Below are 20,646 nucleotides of genomic sequence, written 5' to 3'. Positions count from 1 at the left end.
TGAGAAAGATTGATTTTGATATAGATGTTGAGATGAATTTTGGTATTTTTTTTTGGATGATTTTGATAAGTTGAATTGTTGAAAATATTATGTATTGAGTCTTCATATCCTTGTCCAAATGTCGAGTCGGTTATGGTTCAATGCATTGATACCTTGTTGATGTTGAAAAAGATTGAAATGTTTTAAGTCGAAGTTGGGGTTAGGAATCCGCAAATTGTTGATGAATTATAAATTGAGATATTTGTTTTGGTCTCTATGATGGTGGTGGATTTCCTAACCCGTTCTGATCTTGTCGGGAAGTAGTACTTAGCACCGAGATGGAAATTTGGTATTTCTCCAAACCTATGTGCCACCGTAGGGTTGTTTGATGATGATATTATTGGCCAGAGAGCCCGATTGTGATTATTACAGTTTTAAGGTCGTACTCCCTGGCAAAGAGTATGACGCTCCTGCCAACGGGGGTTTCAAACGTTGGTATTCCACCTAGCTCACGTGGGGTTGTCGGTTATAGGAAACTCCCCTGTCCATAAAAGTCATCTTTCTTGAATTACCGAGTCACTCCGAGATGTGAGTCAAAGAGTTGAGATGTTACGAGGAATTATGATTACCTATGAAGAATTTTGACGATATGATAATTTATGATGATTTATCATAATTTATGATTTTTGATGATTTACATGGATTATGAGATTTTACCATTTGAACTATTTATTATGAAAGTATGAAAAGTATGATTTGATATAACTCAAGCCAAGTGAGTCATCATTGTCTGTATGCATGTTTTCATGAAATTGATGATGTTATTTAAAGTGTTGCATGCACCCCCACATACTCAGTACATTCTCTTTGTGCTGACCCTCATTTACTATTCTATTCAGTTGCAGTTTACGGTCAGCGGGTAAAAAGTCCTCACAGTTCAGGGACTTGGGTCGGTTATTTCAGTTTGGAGCATGGTATCTTCTTTCGTCGGTCATATTGAGTGTGGTAGTTAGGAGTCATGACCCGACTATGTACAGACAATACTAGTAGGCTTCATAGACAGTAGTAGTGGTTGATGTATTTAGTCTCCTTCTTGTATATGTATGTGTGTTAGTAGAATTGTCATTTTGTAATTCCAATTTTGTACTGAACAGATTCTGTATTGAGACATTTTCAGCTTTATTCTCTCAGAATTATGTTTTAATCAGTTGCTTTTGAGTTATACAGATGAAAAGAGTTAGCTTGGGGTCACTTATGACCCTAAGCACCATGTGGCATCTCAGAACTTGATTTTCGGGATGTTACACTGTCACAACCCGATTTTCAAGTCATGATGGAACCTACTATAACTTTCCAGTAGGTAAGCCAATACCTTAACCTAGAGCTAACACAATGGGTTAATTTGGTAAGAAATGCCCAACTAGGCAAAAAATAAGTGAACACAAGATATACAGAAACAGTGTTCTAATATAAATAGATAACCAAACACAGATACTATTCCCATGACTGGTATGATCAGTACAAGAGCATCTAAGTATGATAGTAACAGGAATACAACTCCAGAATCTTAATTAGTTAATACATCTATATCAAATACACAAGATTGAATCAAAAATAGACGAAAATGGGCGACTTGAAACTCCAAGAGCTCACCCTATCTCCGGAGTGTCAACGTCGCACGAACCCAATTCATTAGTAGCAATTAGTACTCGGATATGCACCAAAAAGGTACAGAAGTGTAATATGAGTACCAAAACAACGGGTACACAGCAAACATCATCGCCCGACTGAGCTAAGTTATGATATAAAGATGATACAGTGCAAGATAAACATATATAAATCAAGGTACAGAATCGAACCTGAATCATCTCCATCGTCACTGTCTATAATAACTAATCAAAGCTTGTTTTGTATTTCGAAACGTCTATTATGAGATTGAAGAGATTATATACTTAATGGTTTTATCTTGGGAGTTGATGATATTTATGGTAAAACTTGGTAATTTAATTATGTTGTTGACAATATAAGCATTGGTTCAAGTGTGGTAATTGACTATGATGTTGATGATAAGAACACCGGTTCAAGTCCGGCAATTGATTATGATGTTGATGATACGAGCACCGGTTCAAGTCCGTCAATTGATTATGATATTGATGATATGATTACCGGTTCAAGTCCCGCAACTGAGAGTTGGTTATGATGTGATATGGTACGATTGGATTTTTGGTCATGGAAGGACAGTTGGTAGTTTACGGTTATTCGATTATTTACTTTCCTTGATTGTACCCTCCATACTTATGGGGGCCTATGTTGGGTTATTTAATTTTCTGCACTTATTGGCTCAGAGGGACAATTTAGTAGATATAATTATATGATTTTAATGTTATCATCTCAGACTTATTCATTCATTTATGCACAGCGGTGTTGGAGTTTATTTCCAGGTTTGTCCTTTTACCTTAACTTAGCTTACTTTATATTGCATTTTATCGTATTCATATCATGATTTAGCTCAATCGATCGATGATTCCTATTGAGTAGCTGTGATTTTAGTACTCAAACTACACTTCTGTACCTTTTTGGTACAAATTCGAGCGCTAGTTACCGGCGTTATTTCGACGTTTGTGCTGTGATTGGATTTCGAAGATTGGGTAAGCTCTTGGAGTCAGAGTTACCCCTTTTTCCTTCTATTTATTTGTCTAGTTTTGTTTTCGAGACAACTTGTATTAATTATTTCAGAACTTGTAGTTTATTTGTAGTTGCTCTTGTACCAACACTACTAGGTCGTGGGATGGTTGTCTGGATTTTAGCTACCTTGGATTATATCTATTGCCTTGTCCTTATGATAAGAATTAAATTGTTGATTTCTGGCGCTTTAGGCCATTTCCCACCAAATTAGCAGATTGCTCAAAGCTTTGGGCTACGATTTGGCCTGGCGGGATAAAGTAGGTGATATCATGACTTATAAATCAGATCTTGATAGCAAGTAAGTCTACAATTCTAACACAAGTCTTGGCCTACAGTAGGCCAGAGGGGCACATTTCTAACTCTCGAATTTCATTTAGACAAACTCTACCCGAACTATGTTAAGGTATCTAAATCCCTTTCTAGCTATTGAGTAAGCCATAACTAGCCCTAAGATAGCAAATCTTACCAAACATGGACAACTATGCAAGTCTCACCTAAATTAGCAACTAAGGTAAATTTCCTTAACTTAAGCAATTAAGCCAATTCCACCCTAAACATGAACAACTAAGGCAATCTCATCTAGCTTGGGTAACTAAGACATTCCCATTCTAAACATGAGCAACTAAGCTAATTACTCTTATTTTACTCAAGATACCCTAAATAGTTCAACTAATCCAACTATCCTCATTCATACCTCTAAAACCTAAATCCCACCCCATATCTAGCATGATATCATAATCATACTATGACTGTAACGCCACAAAATAGGTCCTGATATGTCACACGGTGCTCAAAACTACGAGTAGCCTCTAAAACTCATAATAGGGAAGTATATATATATAATCAAGCTAAAATGTGGAAATGTGTATGAGCTAAGTTAAGATTATCTGAATATAATATCTAAAAATACTAAACTTAAGAGTCTAATAGATCAATACTGAAAATCTAAATCAAATCTAGCAGTTTGACAAGCCTCTACTACTAATGCTAGAGAGTCACTAGGACAAACCCCCACTGACTAAACTATCTAAAAACGCTGAATCATCCATACTAATAATGCTGAAAGACTGAATGACTAAGTCCCCAAACTATAAGGACTCTCCAACTATCAGGATGTAGATGGAGATGCTCGAAATCACTCATGCTACTGAAACTGAGCACCTGAACCTACATTATGAGACAATGTAGCACATAGACGTATATGTGGGTCAGTACTTCTGGATTGTACTGAGATTATAGGGGTGAATGCACAAGTAAATCAATATCTCAATATTATTATAAATTTATAAAAGAATGCATGCTAAATGTAGATGACTCACATAAGCTGGAATATCTTAAAACTGAAAATCATATTCATGAATAGAAAACTATGTTGCAAAGATCCAGTTAGTCATAACATTTAGTTTCTAATAGTTGGACTTGTATTCTGTCTTTAAATCATGCTATCTAAGTGTAGAAAGGACTTACTTTTATATCAGTAATCTGAAATTTGAAACCTCATAGCTGATGTCATATGTAAAGCAATATCTGAGTAAACCTGTGAGCCTTTACACTTAGTTTTCTAAAAGCTTTTCTATTATACTTTACTCTTTTTTGTAAGCTACAGAGAAATACCTTTAAAAAAAACTATTCTGCAAGTATTTACTATTAGGGAGGTTCTTCTAACCGACATACACTATATGAGCTATCATAGTATCCAACGTCTAGTTCCCTTATGGAAAAACCTCACATTGGGGAGAGGTGCCATACTCTTACCAAAGAGTATAACCTAATCAAAGTTATCACATCTGTATCTGTTATCCATATATAAATAGGAATAATCTGATAATTTGAACCTACGTTAGTTGATAGTTCTGGAGCATGACAACATACCCAACTAGGTGCTAAATACTACTCCCTTTAATCTGTATGCTCATTCTGTTGGAAATTCACTTTAAAACTAGTATAATGGTTTATAATGAAAACCAACTGTATATCTGTTAGTTAAATCTGTAACTAAAACTGTAAGGTGGATTCCAAGTCTAAATTGAGATCAAAAGATCAAGTCTTTATAAGAATATGAAAATAATTAATCATAGGATGCTTATAGTCATTCTTGAAATATCAACATACAAACTAGGGCTTAATAACCTATGCATCAAATTCATGTCAAAACATCATAAGGTTCATGCTTGACAATGTAAGTATTGATAACTCATCGCAAAATCTGAAAATTTCTGCAATACACATGAAAATATGAAAATAAACATGCAAATTCATCATCTAAATCACTTCAAATCTCATAATCTTTCAATTAGCAATATTGGGTATGAACCCTAATTTGAAATTCATGTAGCTTCATACAAAATCAACTTTAAAACTAATTTTGGGCACAAGGATGAAAGCATTATCCTTGTTGAAAAATCCCACATACCTTAATTGATGCAATTAATAAGAACACTTGATTTTGGATTCCTATTTGTGCTATTGAAGATGGATTCTTAATTATCTTGAATTGGTAACCTTGAATTTTGAGTTTCCTTAGAGAAAGTATGGTGGAATTTTGGATTTCTTGGGAACCAAGTTTTGATGTTCTAGGATTTATTTGAGAGGAAGTTGATGAAAAATGAGCATATAATGGTTAGAATAGGATTAATTCAGTGTTACTCATGAATTGGGGCTTGGGAAAAGACTAACCTACCCCTTTAAAATCAACTTCGAAAAACTGGAAGTCAATTTTAGCACTCGACGCGATGCGGTCCTATCGCGGTGCCATACTATAAAAAGGACGAGTGTCATTTTGCACTATGACGCGACATGGTGAAATTGCGTTGGGCTACTAGAAAAGGGATAAGTCCCATTTTGGCCTCTGGCGTAACGCGGCGTAATTGGGTTGCGCCACTGGAAAAGGACGAGAGGGAACTGGAACTTCACCGTGATGTGGGAAAATCATGGTGCTTCACTAAAATCAAACAATTGTGATTCTTCCCTTCACCACGATGCGATGCCTATCAAATGCCATACTATTTTCACTAAAATCGCCATAACTTCTCAATCGAGTATCAGTTAAGGTGAAATTGGTATCATTGGAAAGATGGTTCAATTATCTGCACGTTAATGGGTCTAGAGCTTGAAAATTCTACATGTATAAAGAGTTATTCATTTACAAAGCAAACCCTTGACATTCTAGGAGCTAAACTGAGCTAAGAAAAGTATGGGGTATTACGACTAGACAGCTTAATCTATGAAAAAGGTAAACCTAGCCTACCTGGGCACCGAAGAAAAACCCAAAGAATTTGTAATCATCAATTTTCCTTTTTGAGAAGCTTTCACAAGGTGACACACCATTAAAATCACAATCTACTCATCAAACTGAGAACAATGATACATACATTGCACTATTGTGCTTTGGGTCCAAAATTACATAAAAATCTCATGTGAGGCCCATTTATGAAATTGCACTTTCAAAACCAACACAACATCCTACTATGCTCAAGAAATATTTGCCCTAAAAAATAGGTAAACTCCGAGCTGCAATGGTGCTAAAATAAATTCACCTAGTTTTTAGGGATTTTAGGAAAAGTATGGAGAAATCAACCATGAATAATGGAATCTTACCACAATTCAATAGGAAATCGTGTATATTAATGATACTAAAGCTCCAAAATCACCTACAATTGATTCTCCTAAGAACTCCAACTTTTTAGGGTTTAAGATTCTAGAGAATGGATGAAAATGGTGAAAAATCGAGCTAAGTGGGTATTTATACCCTTCCCAGGTGCAGGTTTATCGCTTAAGCGAACTTCAGATTGCTTAAGCGATACTTGCGCTCTGGCATGCCTGTAACTTACGCGATTAGTATATTGGAGCCAATGTCGCATATGTGATAGTGATACGTTGTCAAGCCATTGGCTTAAGTGAAAAAATGCATCGCTTAAGCGGTACTTGTTGGGGTTCGGCATATTGTTTAAGCAATCAAAGGCATCATTAAAGTGATGCACCAGCGCCAGCTGAGACAAATCTCTGTCAACTCCTCAGGATTTATTCAAAATGCCATATACGTAAATAGACTAAGCTACATTTGACATTTCGAACTCTATGGCATAGTCAAAATTTTCATCCTATATCGTTTCGATAAAAAGTGAGTCCCACACCCACTTGTCATTTTTCTTAATCTTCGATCAATAGATTAAAATATGTCTGAGTGCCTTGGGACCCGAACCAAGGATCCACCCAACCTAAAATCAATGTTTTGAAGATTTTGGAACTGTCAAAATTGGCATACGAGATTATTTGATTGAATTTTTCACCTAATAGCTAATTTGAACCAATGAAGGCTTCAAAACAGGGAATTAGCTTTAAAAAACAAACGAACTGCTAGATAATTGAACTATCAGTTTTGACAAGTCATCAATGACTTAGAAAAGCTATAGAAAAACTCTAAATCGTGAAAATGATCAAAAATACAGAAATAACATGGAGAGTCATTACATGATGTTCGAGAGAATATATGAAGACGTCCATTTGAAGTAGGATTTTTGGAGGATTTACTACATTTTGTAGTAATTCTGGGACTTGTCTATGATCTGTAGGTTATATCTTTATATGTAATTCATAAACGTAAATCTAGTGAGTTGTTGGCTGCTTTGAAGGTGTGTAAACCCATGTCTTATAATGTATTAAAGTCACATTTTGGTTTGTAATATTGTATAATGGAGGAATCTAGAGTATTTCTTTAATATTCGAAAGTTTGAAAATTATTTTGAGTAGGATCATGTTGTCTTGTTGATTGAGAAATAAAATTTTATAACGTGCTTTCTTTGATATTTTGAAACGGGCTACAATGATAAATTTATATTCTTACAAGTATAAATAACATAAATCCCAATCTAATTAGATTATTTACACTTTCCGCCACTTCTTTAATACTTTATTCTCTCTCCCGATTTATATACATAAGACAACCGACATATACATAGAGACCTTTGTATATGTAAATTTAATAATGGCTGTTAAAAAGGAAAATAATGGATTCCCCTTATATTAAGCATGTAATTAACACAATTACATTAATAAGTAGATTAGTACATCCCTTAAATTATGTAACAGCTACTGTAATTCAAATTTTGAAAACAACAAATACATAAAAAGTAAATCAAATGAAAAATATAAATCACAAATCATATGATCACTGTTTTTTGAGCTTTTTGAAAAAAAAGATTTTATTAAAATTCAAGAATATGAATATTGCTATTTTTTTAGGCACTCTAGTGAATGGAGAACTGAAACTGAATATGTTAGGTACAAAAGTGAAGGGATTATTATCGCGGAATAGATAAGTTATTTGAGGTTGATTTCGGCATTTGTTGCCGAATTAAACATTGATGAAACTCAAAAAACTATTGATGTATGTTATGTTGTTGATACAACATACATGGCTCTTGTTGAGTTTTTTCTGGTTATATGCTAAATTCTTAATTTTTCTTTGCATTTCAATGTTAAATTGGAGTACCTCCATTTTCTGTACTATGTTATAGTCTTTTAACACTTAACATAAATCTTTGTCCTCTTTTGTTGTTGAGGATTCAACGACAAACTTTTCATATTTTTTGGCTTTCAGTTAAGAATTAGTGGCCAGATTCTTATTGGTGTGTGGGTAGGCTTAGTAGGGCTCGAACCTACAATATCACCGTTATGAGCGGTACGTTTCAACCAATTAAACTGCCGGTGCTGACTTGGATCTCGGGTGACGGAATAAGGCGGCCAGAAGCGACGAGCCATCAAAAATGGTCTACTGATGCAAAAGTAAAAATTTGTAGAAAGTGCAACTCGATAAATTTCTCTTTATTTGTTGGTCTTGCAAGAAATCTTGTCTAATGGAAAGGTGGAGGTTGTGAAAACTAGAGTGTGTTTCTGTTTATGTAATTCTATTAACAAGTCGTTAATTCTATATATTGTTTCTGTGATAGTAGTATGGTTTTGACTTCTGAAGCATCCGAATTATTGTTATGTATATCCCAAAATTATACTATGTATTGTATTATAATTATATGACTACATATACATACAAATTATGTGTTACGTTCACATATGGCTAATGAAAAATGACTGCATATACATTGTAAGTCTGTGTATATAACTGTTATAATTATATGACTACATATACATACAAATTATGTGTTACATTATCTTAAAAATCAAATGAAAAATGACTACATATACATTGTTAGTCTATGTATATGACTCTTAATGTGTATGTATGTGCCTAACAATACATATGGCTAATAAAAAATGTCTTTATATACATTGTAAGTCTATGTCTATAAGTGTTGTAATTATATGACTACATATACATATGAATTATGTGTTATGTTCACATATGACAAGTGAAAAATAACTGCGTCTACATTTAACGTATCACTGTTAATATGTATGTATGTGTATAAGTTAAAAAAACATGTTACAGTACACAATTGGTACCCAAATACTGACATGTATAGGTTTACATAAAGTTATGATGTTTATCATATAGTTATGTATATCAGAGTAAAAACAACTTTCATCATATAGTTATGATGTTACGTCATATCATATTGTTAGGCACTATTTAAATTCTATGTATATGACTATGTATAATTTTAAATTATCACTGCGGATGTGTACTGTTATGTCTTTCTTATTCATGAAATCATAGAATTATGTATTGATAATCATAGACAACTATGATAACATATAATAACAATAACACATACATACGTAATAAAAAATAAGTAATAGACGCAAAACACAACTTCATAAACAAGAAGTTTAATCAACAATCCAAAAATATAAGAAAATTTGTTCCAATAACTTTGTACATAACACCTAAAATAGTTTAATAAATCTCATTCCTAATAATTCCCCAGAAATACAAACATTTTCACCATAAGCAATTTACCCCGATTCAATGCTAACTATTCCCGTTTTGTTAGGTGTGGGTACACATTTTGTTCTTGGTTTCGGAGGATCGTCGTTGTCACTCACATAACCTTTCTTCGTTTTTTGAAAATCATAATTCCGAAGGAGTGACGCGTATCTTATACGATGATATTCAGCTTCAAAATCAACTAACGGCACAATAATTTCTTCAATTAGGTATTCTGCATACCCAACAACAAACACTCCACAGTCCCTGCATGCAAATAATGAAACACGTTGATTTACATTTGGCATTGTTAATAATAGTTCATAAACAAATTTAAAAATTACATAAATTCAGAATGTATATTGGTATAACTAAATCAATCAAATCCTACGGAACCTACAGACAAATACTGTAGATAATAAAGTGATGCATATGAATTATAGATATAACATAATAAAGACTATTATGTATATGGCTCTATATACATAGCGTTGTTAGTGTATATGAACTATAGATGTCATTACAGTTCAAAATAAAAACATCATCACTTATGTATATGTCTATCATATATAAAACTGGTGTTATGTATACACACAGACAACTTCTATAGGAATTATCAAATTGATGAAAAAACCAACATTATACTGCATAACTAACAACCATTTCCAAAAACAAATAAAAATTGAAAAAAAAACTCACATTACTGAAAAAAAAAAATACAATATCCCATTACAAATTAACAATCATATTCAAAACTAAAAAATCAGAAATACCTTTAATTGACGTGGCCGTATAGAATCATCTTTTTTTGCTTTTCTTGATGATTCTCCAATTTAATTTTTCGAACTTCCATCAACAACTTTTCTAATTTTTTTCATCTTAATGGGGTCGTTACGATGTTTTTAAAAAAAGAGTTTGAACTTATTCTATTGAATAAACAACATGCAAAAAATTGTTCAATCATAATCTATGATTTTTTGGTAAAGTCGAAACAAATAACTAAGCTCAGATCTTAAAAATTACAGAACGTTAAAAATGACGTTTTTGTTAGAATTGAATGCAATTGAGTAAGAGTTTGAATCAAACATGGTAATGAATTCAAAAATGGTAACCTCTATATAATGACTCCTTGATTTTAGGCTTCTTTTAAAGAGAATAAACCATACAAAAATTGAAAAAGCTATGTATATGTACTTTTATAGAGAGAGAAATTAAAAAAGTAGAATTTTTGTAATATATTTTGAGAGTTGAGATTTTGTGTAATAAGTTGAGATTTTGTGTAATAAGTGATACTTAAATTGTGATTTTGTGTAATTTTTATTTTTACAATGTACTTCTAAGATTTTTTTCAAATGGATCTAATTCTGTTATCAAACTATTATGAATATTTTTCCCCTAAAATTTAGCTCTTTTAAATGCTACAAGTAGTAGATATTTTTTGTTTCGTACGTGGCATACTCCCAGGAAGGTCACCACAACTACCATCATTGTCAAGAATCTCCATCGCATGGGAATTAGTATATCCTAAATCTTTTAAGGATGGTTTCACTTTCTTCCAACAACGATCTCCATGACTATTACAACTATCGTCGTGAGATGGTCGCTTGTTAGAAGTCTGGGGAGCCTGAGCAGGTGTCTTTTCTTTTTGAATTTCTTCACGTGGGGGTCCCTTGATCTACCGTTGCACAACTATTTTAGATTTTGAAATAGGAGGCTTATTCACCACTAAGGCCTCTTTGGCATGTTTGGGAGGGATGTCGGTAACTGGACTAATAACATTCATCAATAATTGCAAATTGTCATCAAGAAAGCTCTCTTGAACCTTTTCCCACCAAGATTTATACACATATGAGAAAAGCTTACTCACATTAGCATAGAAATAGGGAAAGTTGTCTTTGACATAAATTTATGCGACATACAAATTTGATAAAATCTAAGGCATTCATTTGGTGAGGCACTATAAATATCATTTTCAAGTTATCATTGATGTTTTGATAAAATCCAAACTGACAGTTGAATTGATGCGAAATGTATGGCTCAAGGATAAACGAGCTTTCACTTCTCAAAAGAAGGAAGTTAAAATGAAGACTCAAAGTAATTTACCTTCAACTCTGATTCCTTGTCATTATCCAGAAAATAGTAAACTCGAAACTTGTTCGGCATTGTTGAAGTTCAAACAACATTGTCTCCCTGATGAATGCATTTTCTGGCATGTTTTTCGTTAAAATATCCTACAGCACCCTCTCCAAAATATATTACCATTTACGAAATTAACGGTCCGTTAGGAAGAAGATAATGTGTCTTGAATTAGTAAGCAAGTCAATCATACGTGTAATGAATGAGAAAGGATTTTTGGTGTGCACAAGCTACAAAGATTTGGAGATCTTATTAAAACCAATGTATATGTTTGACAACACCGAAACTGCTATATAGAATGTTCGTTTATGCTCCATCATGATTGCAATCCTAAAAGTTCTTGGACGAATGAAGTCACCAGCCATAGAGGGACTCGACGACGGCAAGTCGTGCAAGTACGGCCCAACACGAAAATATCAGTTTGAAAAAAAACAAAAGATAGTTATATTCAATTAATTCAATATCATCTGATATAGTTCTAAATTTCACATATAAACTAACAGACTCAGCGCTATCTTTCATTGTTGAAATGAAGGATTCAAATTCTATTAATTGCACTTTGTCTTATTCTCTACCTCTCACCACATTTAATAAAAGAAAAATTTTAAAAAGTACTGTATAAATTTAATCACAATTTAATGTCCTGAATTATTTTAATTTTCTCTTATACATTTTTTATATTACAAATTAATGTATGCAGGTTAACTTTAAAGTAATATGATCAGATCCAGTATAACGTTTTTAAATTAATTTGTACAATATTTTAAAAATAGTCATGTAACTTAAATATGAGGATAATTCACTACTCCCTTCGTTCCAAATACTTGTCATGTTGCAGCGAGTTTATTTGATTAATTTTGGAAATTAAATCGAATTAAATTATATTAATATTTTAAAACTAAAATTAAATATTCAAAAACTAGAAGTATTATAAATACATCTTTTTTCATATCGTTTTTTTTAAAAATATATATATATATATATATATATATATATATATATATATATATATATATATTTCTAAATGTTAGTCAAAATAATACTTTTGTAAATACATATTTTAAAATTGTCAATTATTGTGACTTATAATACTTTTTCTATAACGATTAAATACGTGAATTTTATTTCAAAAATCTTAGAGCGTTCATTCTAAAATTTACAATCAAAATTCAAATTTAACTTTTAAAATTCAAAAAATGTCACATAAATTAGAACAAAATAATATTAATTTTCAGTATTAATTGAAACAAAAAATTATTTATTAGAAAATGAAAAGAACCTAAATCACAACTAATGAAATCACTAAAATACCATCAAAAATTACCTGATGGCATATAAGCACCCATGTTACTACCACTCGCTCTTCTGTAAAGTACTAGGTATCGAAGGGCTGTGCTATATTATTTTTAAACTGTTAATTATTGTAATTTATAATACTTTTTCGACATTATAATTTACTATTTTAAGTTGTTTGTTATTGTAATTTACAATACGCTTCTTGTTCAAACTTTTGTGATATTGACATTCAAGTTATATTTTAAAAGTAATTTCATTTTTTAATTATTGTGATTTATAATATTTTTTTTCTATTTCAGTTTAAACGACATTGATATAATTTCGAGAGTCAATCAAATATCAAGATTAAATATTATTAATTTTTTAATACTTAGATGACTTATAATAATTACTTAGGGGTGATATATTAAAATTACGATTGAAGCAACTGAAGCAGACATGTCATAAATATCTATGTTAATTTTTTAAATAATTAAATTTTATTAATTTTCTAATACGTTGTCATTAGGAGTGATATAGTAAAATCATGGAGCAAGCAGGCAGTTAGAAGCAAGCATGACAACCGTCAGCTGCCTACTTCCAGCAACTGCTACTCACACTTATATATAGTAACACGGTTGAAGTAGTAAAACCGGCACGTTTTGAATGACTCATAATAACTAATTAGAAATGATATAGCAAAATTTTTATAAAGAATACTTGTGAAATTTTATTAAGTGGGTCTCATATAAGATGTCAAATTAATTTAAAATATCACGAGTTAATTTATCATTTTATGTTTATTTTACTTTTTTATTAAATATTATTAATTTTTTAATACTCAGATAACTTATAATAATTACTTAGGGTCGATATAGAAAAATTACGGCTGAAGCGGATATGTCATAAATCTCTATTTTACTTTTTTAAAATTAAATTTTATAAATTTTCTAATTCATAAATGTCATATAATAATTAATTAGGAGTGATATAGTAAATTCACGAAACAAGCAGGCAGCTGAAAGCAGGCATGTCGACCGTCAGCTACCTGCTTCTAAGAGCTGCTACTCGCTCTTCTATATAATAGTAATACTAGTGACAAAAAGCTCATTTTATGCACGAGCTCACTATTGTTCATAAATTAATTTTCTAAAATAACATTGATTAAATAATTGTATATTTATTTATCTAAATAAGTATTTTTGTGATACTAAATCATCTCATTAAGTGTAAAATGAATACTTGAAAAATATAATTAATAGTGATAAATAATGTTGATAAAATAATTTTAAATTACTAATCTAACATAAGTCATATAGATTTGAGTAGTAGTGGATCATCTCAATTTATTTTATTTTTTTGTATATTTTTCTAAAAAATACTCCCTTTTTGACATAAGATAACCATTCAAACGTAATTTATTCGTCCATTTTTACTTATTTTGTATACTAAAAATAATTATCCAAATCTATTTGTCCAGTATAAAACATCAAAAATAAATTTATAATTTTGAGTCTTTTTTATCCTTATTATTAAATATAAAAAAGTTTTCAATGTTTAGATAACTTATAATAATTAATTAGAGATAATTTAGTAAGATCGAAAATATTTGTGGAGCCAACATGAGTTGAAGCAGCTGAAGCAGACATATCGATCGATAGCAGCCTGCTTCATCCACTCAACTCTCTCTTATATAATTTGTTCGTCTAAATATCAAAAATAAATTTATTATTGTCTTTTTTATCCTTGTTATTAAATACAAGAGAATTTTTCAATGCTTAAATAACTTATAATAATTAATTATGGATAATTTAATAAAATTAAAAATACTTATGGAGCCCACATGAATTAAAGCAGCTGAAACAAGTATATCGATCGAGAGCAACCTACTTCAGTCGGTTAACTCTCTCTTATATAATAGAGAATAATAGTTAAAAAAAATAAAAAAGTACACGAGCAACATGAAAAAGGGTCCTTTATCCGTCAAATATATATCAGAAAATCTCATATCTTCTGTGCATTTGGATAAGGATATTCTAACTTAACAACGAATTTCTACATCAGGCGAGAGAAGTTAAACATATCTTCTATAATTTAAGAATCTAGAAAATTTGATATACTTAGATATATATTGGGATTAATGATTCTCTGTATTCAGTTTTCAAGTCATTAAGTAGAATGGTAAGAAATTAAAGATCGAGTAGTGTAACCTAATATTTTTTTAGTGTAAAGTTGCATATAATAATCCATTAGTGGTAAATGAAAACGGAGAATTTAGAGGTAGGGAAAAGTCAAATATCTAGATACCTCTTTGCTAACGATTCGCAAATAAATATATATAAAGACAGGTAAAACACCTAGAAAACTTCTTAAGCTTGACATAATTTGTAAGCTATAGACACTTAGCTATTGACCAGATAAAACTTTTAACTTGATAGAAATGTATTTCCTAAACAAAATATCCATCAAATCAAGGTGTCTGACTAATGATGTATTAACTGTCGAATCTAATAGTAGAGGCGAAATCAGATAAAAATATATGCTGTTAGTGGGGATCAAACCTACATCTAAGGGAAAAGAGACCTCAGTGGCCATGCATCCACCACTGAGCCAAGCAACAAGCTTTTTATGTGGGTTCGTATTATATAATTATATACATATATTCATAATTTATTAATATAAATATAGAATCTACGTAAAAAGTACTAGATTCGTCCGAACCCTTAGCATACTATAGTTTCTTCTGTATCTAATAAAAACATGTGTCAAAGAAAAAATAAACTTGAAATAAAAAGAGTTTTCTCTCTCCCGACCCTATATTTTTCTTCTTCTTTTTTCCACGTTTCTTTTTTTTTTTTGATAACTTTCTCTCCGCCCCTTAACCGAAGCCTATCTCCCTTTCTCTGTGTTCTTTTCTCTACTATATAAAAGAACCTTGAAATATGAATGTGGTTTCATATTATTCAGCGTAACTCTCTTTTATCTTGATTTATATTATCTGCTCAATAATTCTTGCATTTTCGGGTAGTTGTGTTTGGAATTTTGTCATGATTAGTTTAATCAAATTTGAGTTTTAATTTTAAACTGAAAGAAAATCAAAATATCACATAATTGTTTTTATTTTTCCTGAAAGAAAAATATAATTCTCTTTCATATTTGATAAACCTCTTTCTTGAAAGAAAAATTTTATAACTCTACAAATATAGCCATATAGGATGCTTCTTATGTTATAACACAATAGCATCCACAATATAATCATCAAAAACTCTTGTTTAGGGAGAGATTTATCTTAACAACTTTTATATTTTCAATCTTAGTTTTTTCATATGTAGCTTATTTGACCAAATCATATTAATAATATGTTTTTTAATTTATTTTCTTTTCATCTGAATTATCGTCTCCGTGATTTGTAAATTATAAGTTTTCGTATGACACTCGATCAAATTTGAACCAAACAATTGGTATCAGAGCCAGCGAACCTATTGATCCAACGAACTAATGATCCAAATGTTCAATTGTTGAATAAAGTTGCAATCAATTTAATGATAATGAAGATTTTTGTTCAACTACATATGGAGAAGAAATTTCAACCAATATTTTCAATAACCCTGTTGTTTCATCTTTAAAACAAAATTAATTTTCAACTCATGCTTATGGGTTCCAACTTTCAACCCCTATTTACCTTTAATGCTTAGGTTCATATCAATTCGACATATATTTTTAATGTATGAGCTCCATTTTTAACATGTGTACACTTTCAATGCACAAAACTCACTTTCAAGCATGTTTAAGGCTCCAATATTATTAACTCATGCTTTTATTTTTAATGCATAGGACCAATTTTTAACCCATATCAACGTTTAATCATGATAGGCAACAGTGATATATGAAGATTGTGCGAAGAAGAATATCAAAATCATTTTATCGAGAAAATCAAGTCAAAAATGAAAAATTTGTTTGAATTTTTGCGATGATTTTCTTACCAAATTTCAGTTTTAATTGTTTCTTAAAGAAAAGACAAAATATTACCATAATTGTTTTTACTTTTCCTAAAATGAAAATATAATTTCCTCTATATTTGGCTAATCTCTCCCTCGAGGGAAAGGGTGTGCCTCTATAAATATAGGACCTTATTTTATAATACAATAACATCCACAATATAGTCATCAAAGAGTCTTGTTTAATGTAAGTCATTTGATCAAACCATATTAATGATATATTTTTTAATATGTTTTTGTTGTTGAAATTGTATTTGATCATGAATATAAATTGAAATTATTTTTTTGGTTTCTCCGAGAAAAGTGAGAGAGAGTATAAAAAGTAAAAACAAGCTCTAGTTGAAATTTTTATGGCCAAACACTAATTTGAAGTTGTATTTGAAATAAAGTGTAAAAATCTTCCCAAGGAAAAGAAAAAATTCCCATGACTAACCGAGCATTAATTGCCAAGACATTATGAAGTAAAAGCGCATTTATGGGGAGGGGCGACAAGGGAAAGAAGTAATAAAAAATCCAGTGATTATTTCTTCACTGTTTTCAAAAATAATAAAGAAGTGAGCGTGGGTTAGCAAAGTAATGATGGGTTTAGTTTATTTTTCAAAATACCTTTTGAATCAGTTCATGAACAAACTGCCCTCCATGCCTTTCAGCCAAGACAATTCTTCACTTCACCATCATCAGCCCAAGTGCAAAATATCACACTTCGTGACTTCTTTTATTGATCCTTTGTTGCTTAGTCAAACGAGCTAGACAGAAATGTGGATGTGTACAAATATCATACAGCTCAATTATAATGTCTAACGCTTGAAATAATACATAAATCTCAGGTACACAAGATCGATAGACTTTGATTAGTTAGATAGAAATAGGTAGCTAAAATTTCCTTGCCTTTCTTTTGCATCAAGAGATGGGCGGGAAGGGAGAGGGTAGTAGGAAAAAAATTCAAATTAATTGGGTTATTTCGGAATATTAAAAATATTGTTTTTGTAATACATTGGCACCATCACACGCTCAAAAAAGGAGGAGACTTTACAGCACCAACTATGCCATACAGGATTCAAGTGTTTGGTAAATACATTCTACCAAGTTAAGGCGTGTATCCGGTCACTAGCAAAGTTTCAAGTGTTTTGACTTGCAAATTGTTCTTGGTTTAAAGGGTTATCTAGGTATTTGGCAACAAATGTATTACATCGTTTAACCATCAAAACCAGTCAACTAGGAAAAGAACAAAGTGTGTTACTGATAAAGGGAGCACACCACAGCCAGTATCACTAGGAAGTACTGCAATAATCTGCCAAGTTAGCACGAGGCCAGCAAGCACACTATACACCAAAAAGAGAAGTTAGTTGTTTTTTCAAGAAAGATTTAAGAAAAATATTATAGTTTACATGAAATTAAAACTATATATAAAATAAATATGAGAATGAAACAGCAAAACATCTGCAACCCAGCTGAAGCATGTACGCGAGTGCAACGTCAAACTCATAAACAAATGGCCAGACGACACAGCAACTTTTACAAGTGAAGGAACACTCCCTAAAAATCTAACTAGTGGAGTCAAAATCTTGGGGCTCTTCTTCCTTCTACAGGATAAAATCATACTAGCAACTTGATAAATATTTTATCCGAAAATAGGCCAACTACTGAACTTGAGTTCATGATGGAACAAGTAGCAGTTAGTGCAGGGAAGAGAGTATATAGAAAATAATCAACAATAGTTAAAACTTCAATATGAGAGCAACCAAGTGTGAAAATGGTCAATGGGGTGGATGCAAACCTTGGAGATCAAGGTTCAGTTCTCAACAAAGACCCAAAAACACTAGGTGGGCAGAATTGCCCGTTACCAATTCTGGTCAAGGTAGCAAGTAACCTGTGGAGTAGCCTAGGTCCGCAAAAGCTAACCCACACACCACCGTTATGAAAAAGAAAAACTACTGTTACTATGAGAGAGAGGAAATTACCTTACCAAATATCCATCCACCAGCTTGTATAGCGTGCATTTTAAACGCAATCATAAACTAAAGTCTATTCAAGTGTGTGGTATGACAAAAACTATTAATATTAGTTTACAATATGGCTCCAGTTGGAGCTAACTGCCACCCACCTCAGCACATGAAATGCCTCCCTAGAGGAACTTTCTCCAACTTCATAGACTCGGCTCAGCCTCCAGAAACTCACAATATTAGCACACTAATTCCAAGGATAACTTTCTGTCAAAGCAAGCTACCACAGTAGGTATTATCAAATAATGGAAGAACACAAATAATACCAAAATGCAAATCTTCAAAGTGTGTCCATCCTCATGCTTTTAAGATAGACCAACAGTTATGCACTATCAAGTTCTCTCAAAACTCCTCTGCAGTTTATGCTGCCAGAAATACATAAAAGCTTTTAGTTTGTGCAAGCAAACTACCTAAAAGCTAGTCGAGAAGGCATGATACTCGTGATGTAACCAAATGAAAGCAATATCAAGCTGTCATAAGGTAGAAACAGCTCACGAGCTGCAAGGAATTAAGCACCAGACATCACAATTCCCTATCCAATACTAAGAACTTCTTATCTGCCAATCCACAGATCATGGCAGCAAAGTACATTCATATTCCCTAATCTAAACCAAACCAATTTCAGGTAATGGGTACAAAAATTAGGTAATGGGTAAACTTGACCCATGAAGTTCGTGAGTGCTTTCTTTCTCAAGCCATCAAAATACATTCCTGCTTCCCTCATCTAAACCTTAATCACTCATCATCCAGAAGCAAATAGATGATAATTCGGAATGCATGTCGATGCATTAACTTAGTAAAAATGTACACTTCACTAATGAAATGAAGATCTTTATTGGTGATCTTTTGAGTTCTGTGATATTGGTCCAGCAGTAACTTTGTGACAATAATATCAAATAGAAGTTGATATAAAGCATCCATATAAAACACCCATGAATCCTTCATTGTAGTATATACTAATAATCATAGCGAGAAAATTGATAAGTTGGTTTTTGGGGATCATTTTCTTTCGAAATAATCACACAGCATACTTCCTCAACTTCTCCAGAAAATTCTTAAAAGAAGAAACCGCTAGAAAATAGTGCATGTTCAGATACCAGAAACAAACAGATCTCTGTTTGCTCTACGTAGCTCAAATTTCCTTACATCAGAAAAGGAACAGATGTCTCGTTTCCAATAAGAATCCAAGATGCTTCGGAGTAATACAGCCTCTCTAATGCTAAATTCTCTAGCCCCACATATACAAAGAGGCAATAGATAATAGATTTAACTCCATCTCTCCAAGAGGTATGTCAATGCATGGGGCTTCCACATTAACACATCCAACTGCAGGCTCTTTTTGTCAACTCAAATCTGTACCACAAATAAGTTGGTAGGTAACCAAATGCTCAATATCTTCAAATACAGCTCTTGCAAAGAAAAAAGTAAGAAAAGCCTTCCCGGCTTCATCCCACAGAAGAGGGTGTTGGGAGGGGGGGTGCATGAGAGCCTGAAGGATACTCAGTTCTGCGGGCATCACTGCGAAAAGAAAGACATGGTTGGTAATAATAAGAGACATACCTTAGTAGTAAGATCCAGAACCACCACTTCCCATATAACCACTGCCACCCATACCACGACTAGAATAAACTGAGTCAACCTGAAAATTCATCAGAGAAGAACAGGAACAACACAGTTATCACCCGAT

At 32.0% G+C, this 20,646-nt stretch overlaps 1 protein-coding gene across 2 annotated transcripts in view; it reads left to right on the top strand.

Moving 5' to 3' along the window:
* LOC107845474 overlaps positions 1 to 1,161 on the top strand; it is a 53,865-nt gene extending 52,704 nt beyond the window's left edge. For both annotated transcript variants that reach the window (XM_047397896.1, XM_047397897.1), the window contains one exon: positions 879 to 1,161. In XM_047397896.1, the coding sequence (XP_047253852.1) occupies positions 879 to 1,026 (148 nt within the window). In that variant the 3' untranslated portion in view covers positions 1,027 to 1,161. The remainder of the gene's footprint in view (positions 1 to 878) is intronic.
* Positions 1,162 to 20,646: the final 19,485 nt, after the last annotated feature.

This window comes from Capsicum annuum, chromosome 10, assembly GCF_002878395.1.
Source record: "Capsicum annuum cultivar UCD-10X-F1 chromosome 10, UCD10Xv1.1, whole genome shotgun sequence".
Lineage (NCBI taxonomy): Eukaryota > Viridiplantae > Streptophyta > Magnoliopsida > Solanales > Solanaceae > Capsicum > Capsicum annuum.
Note: the sequence above shows the minus strand (reverse complement) of the source record. Positions and strands in the feature narration are given on the sequence as shown.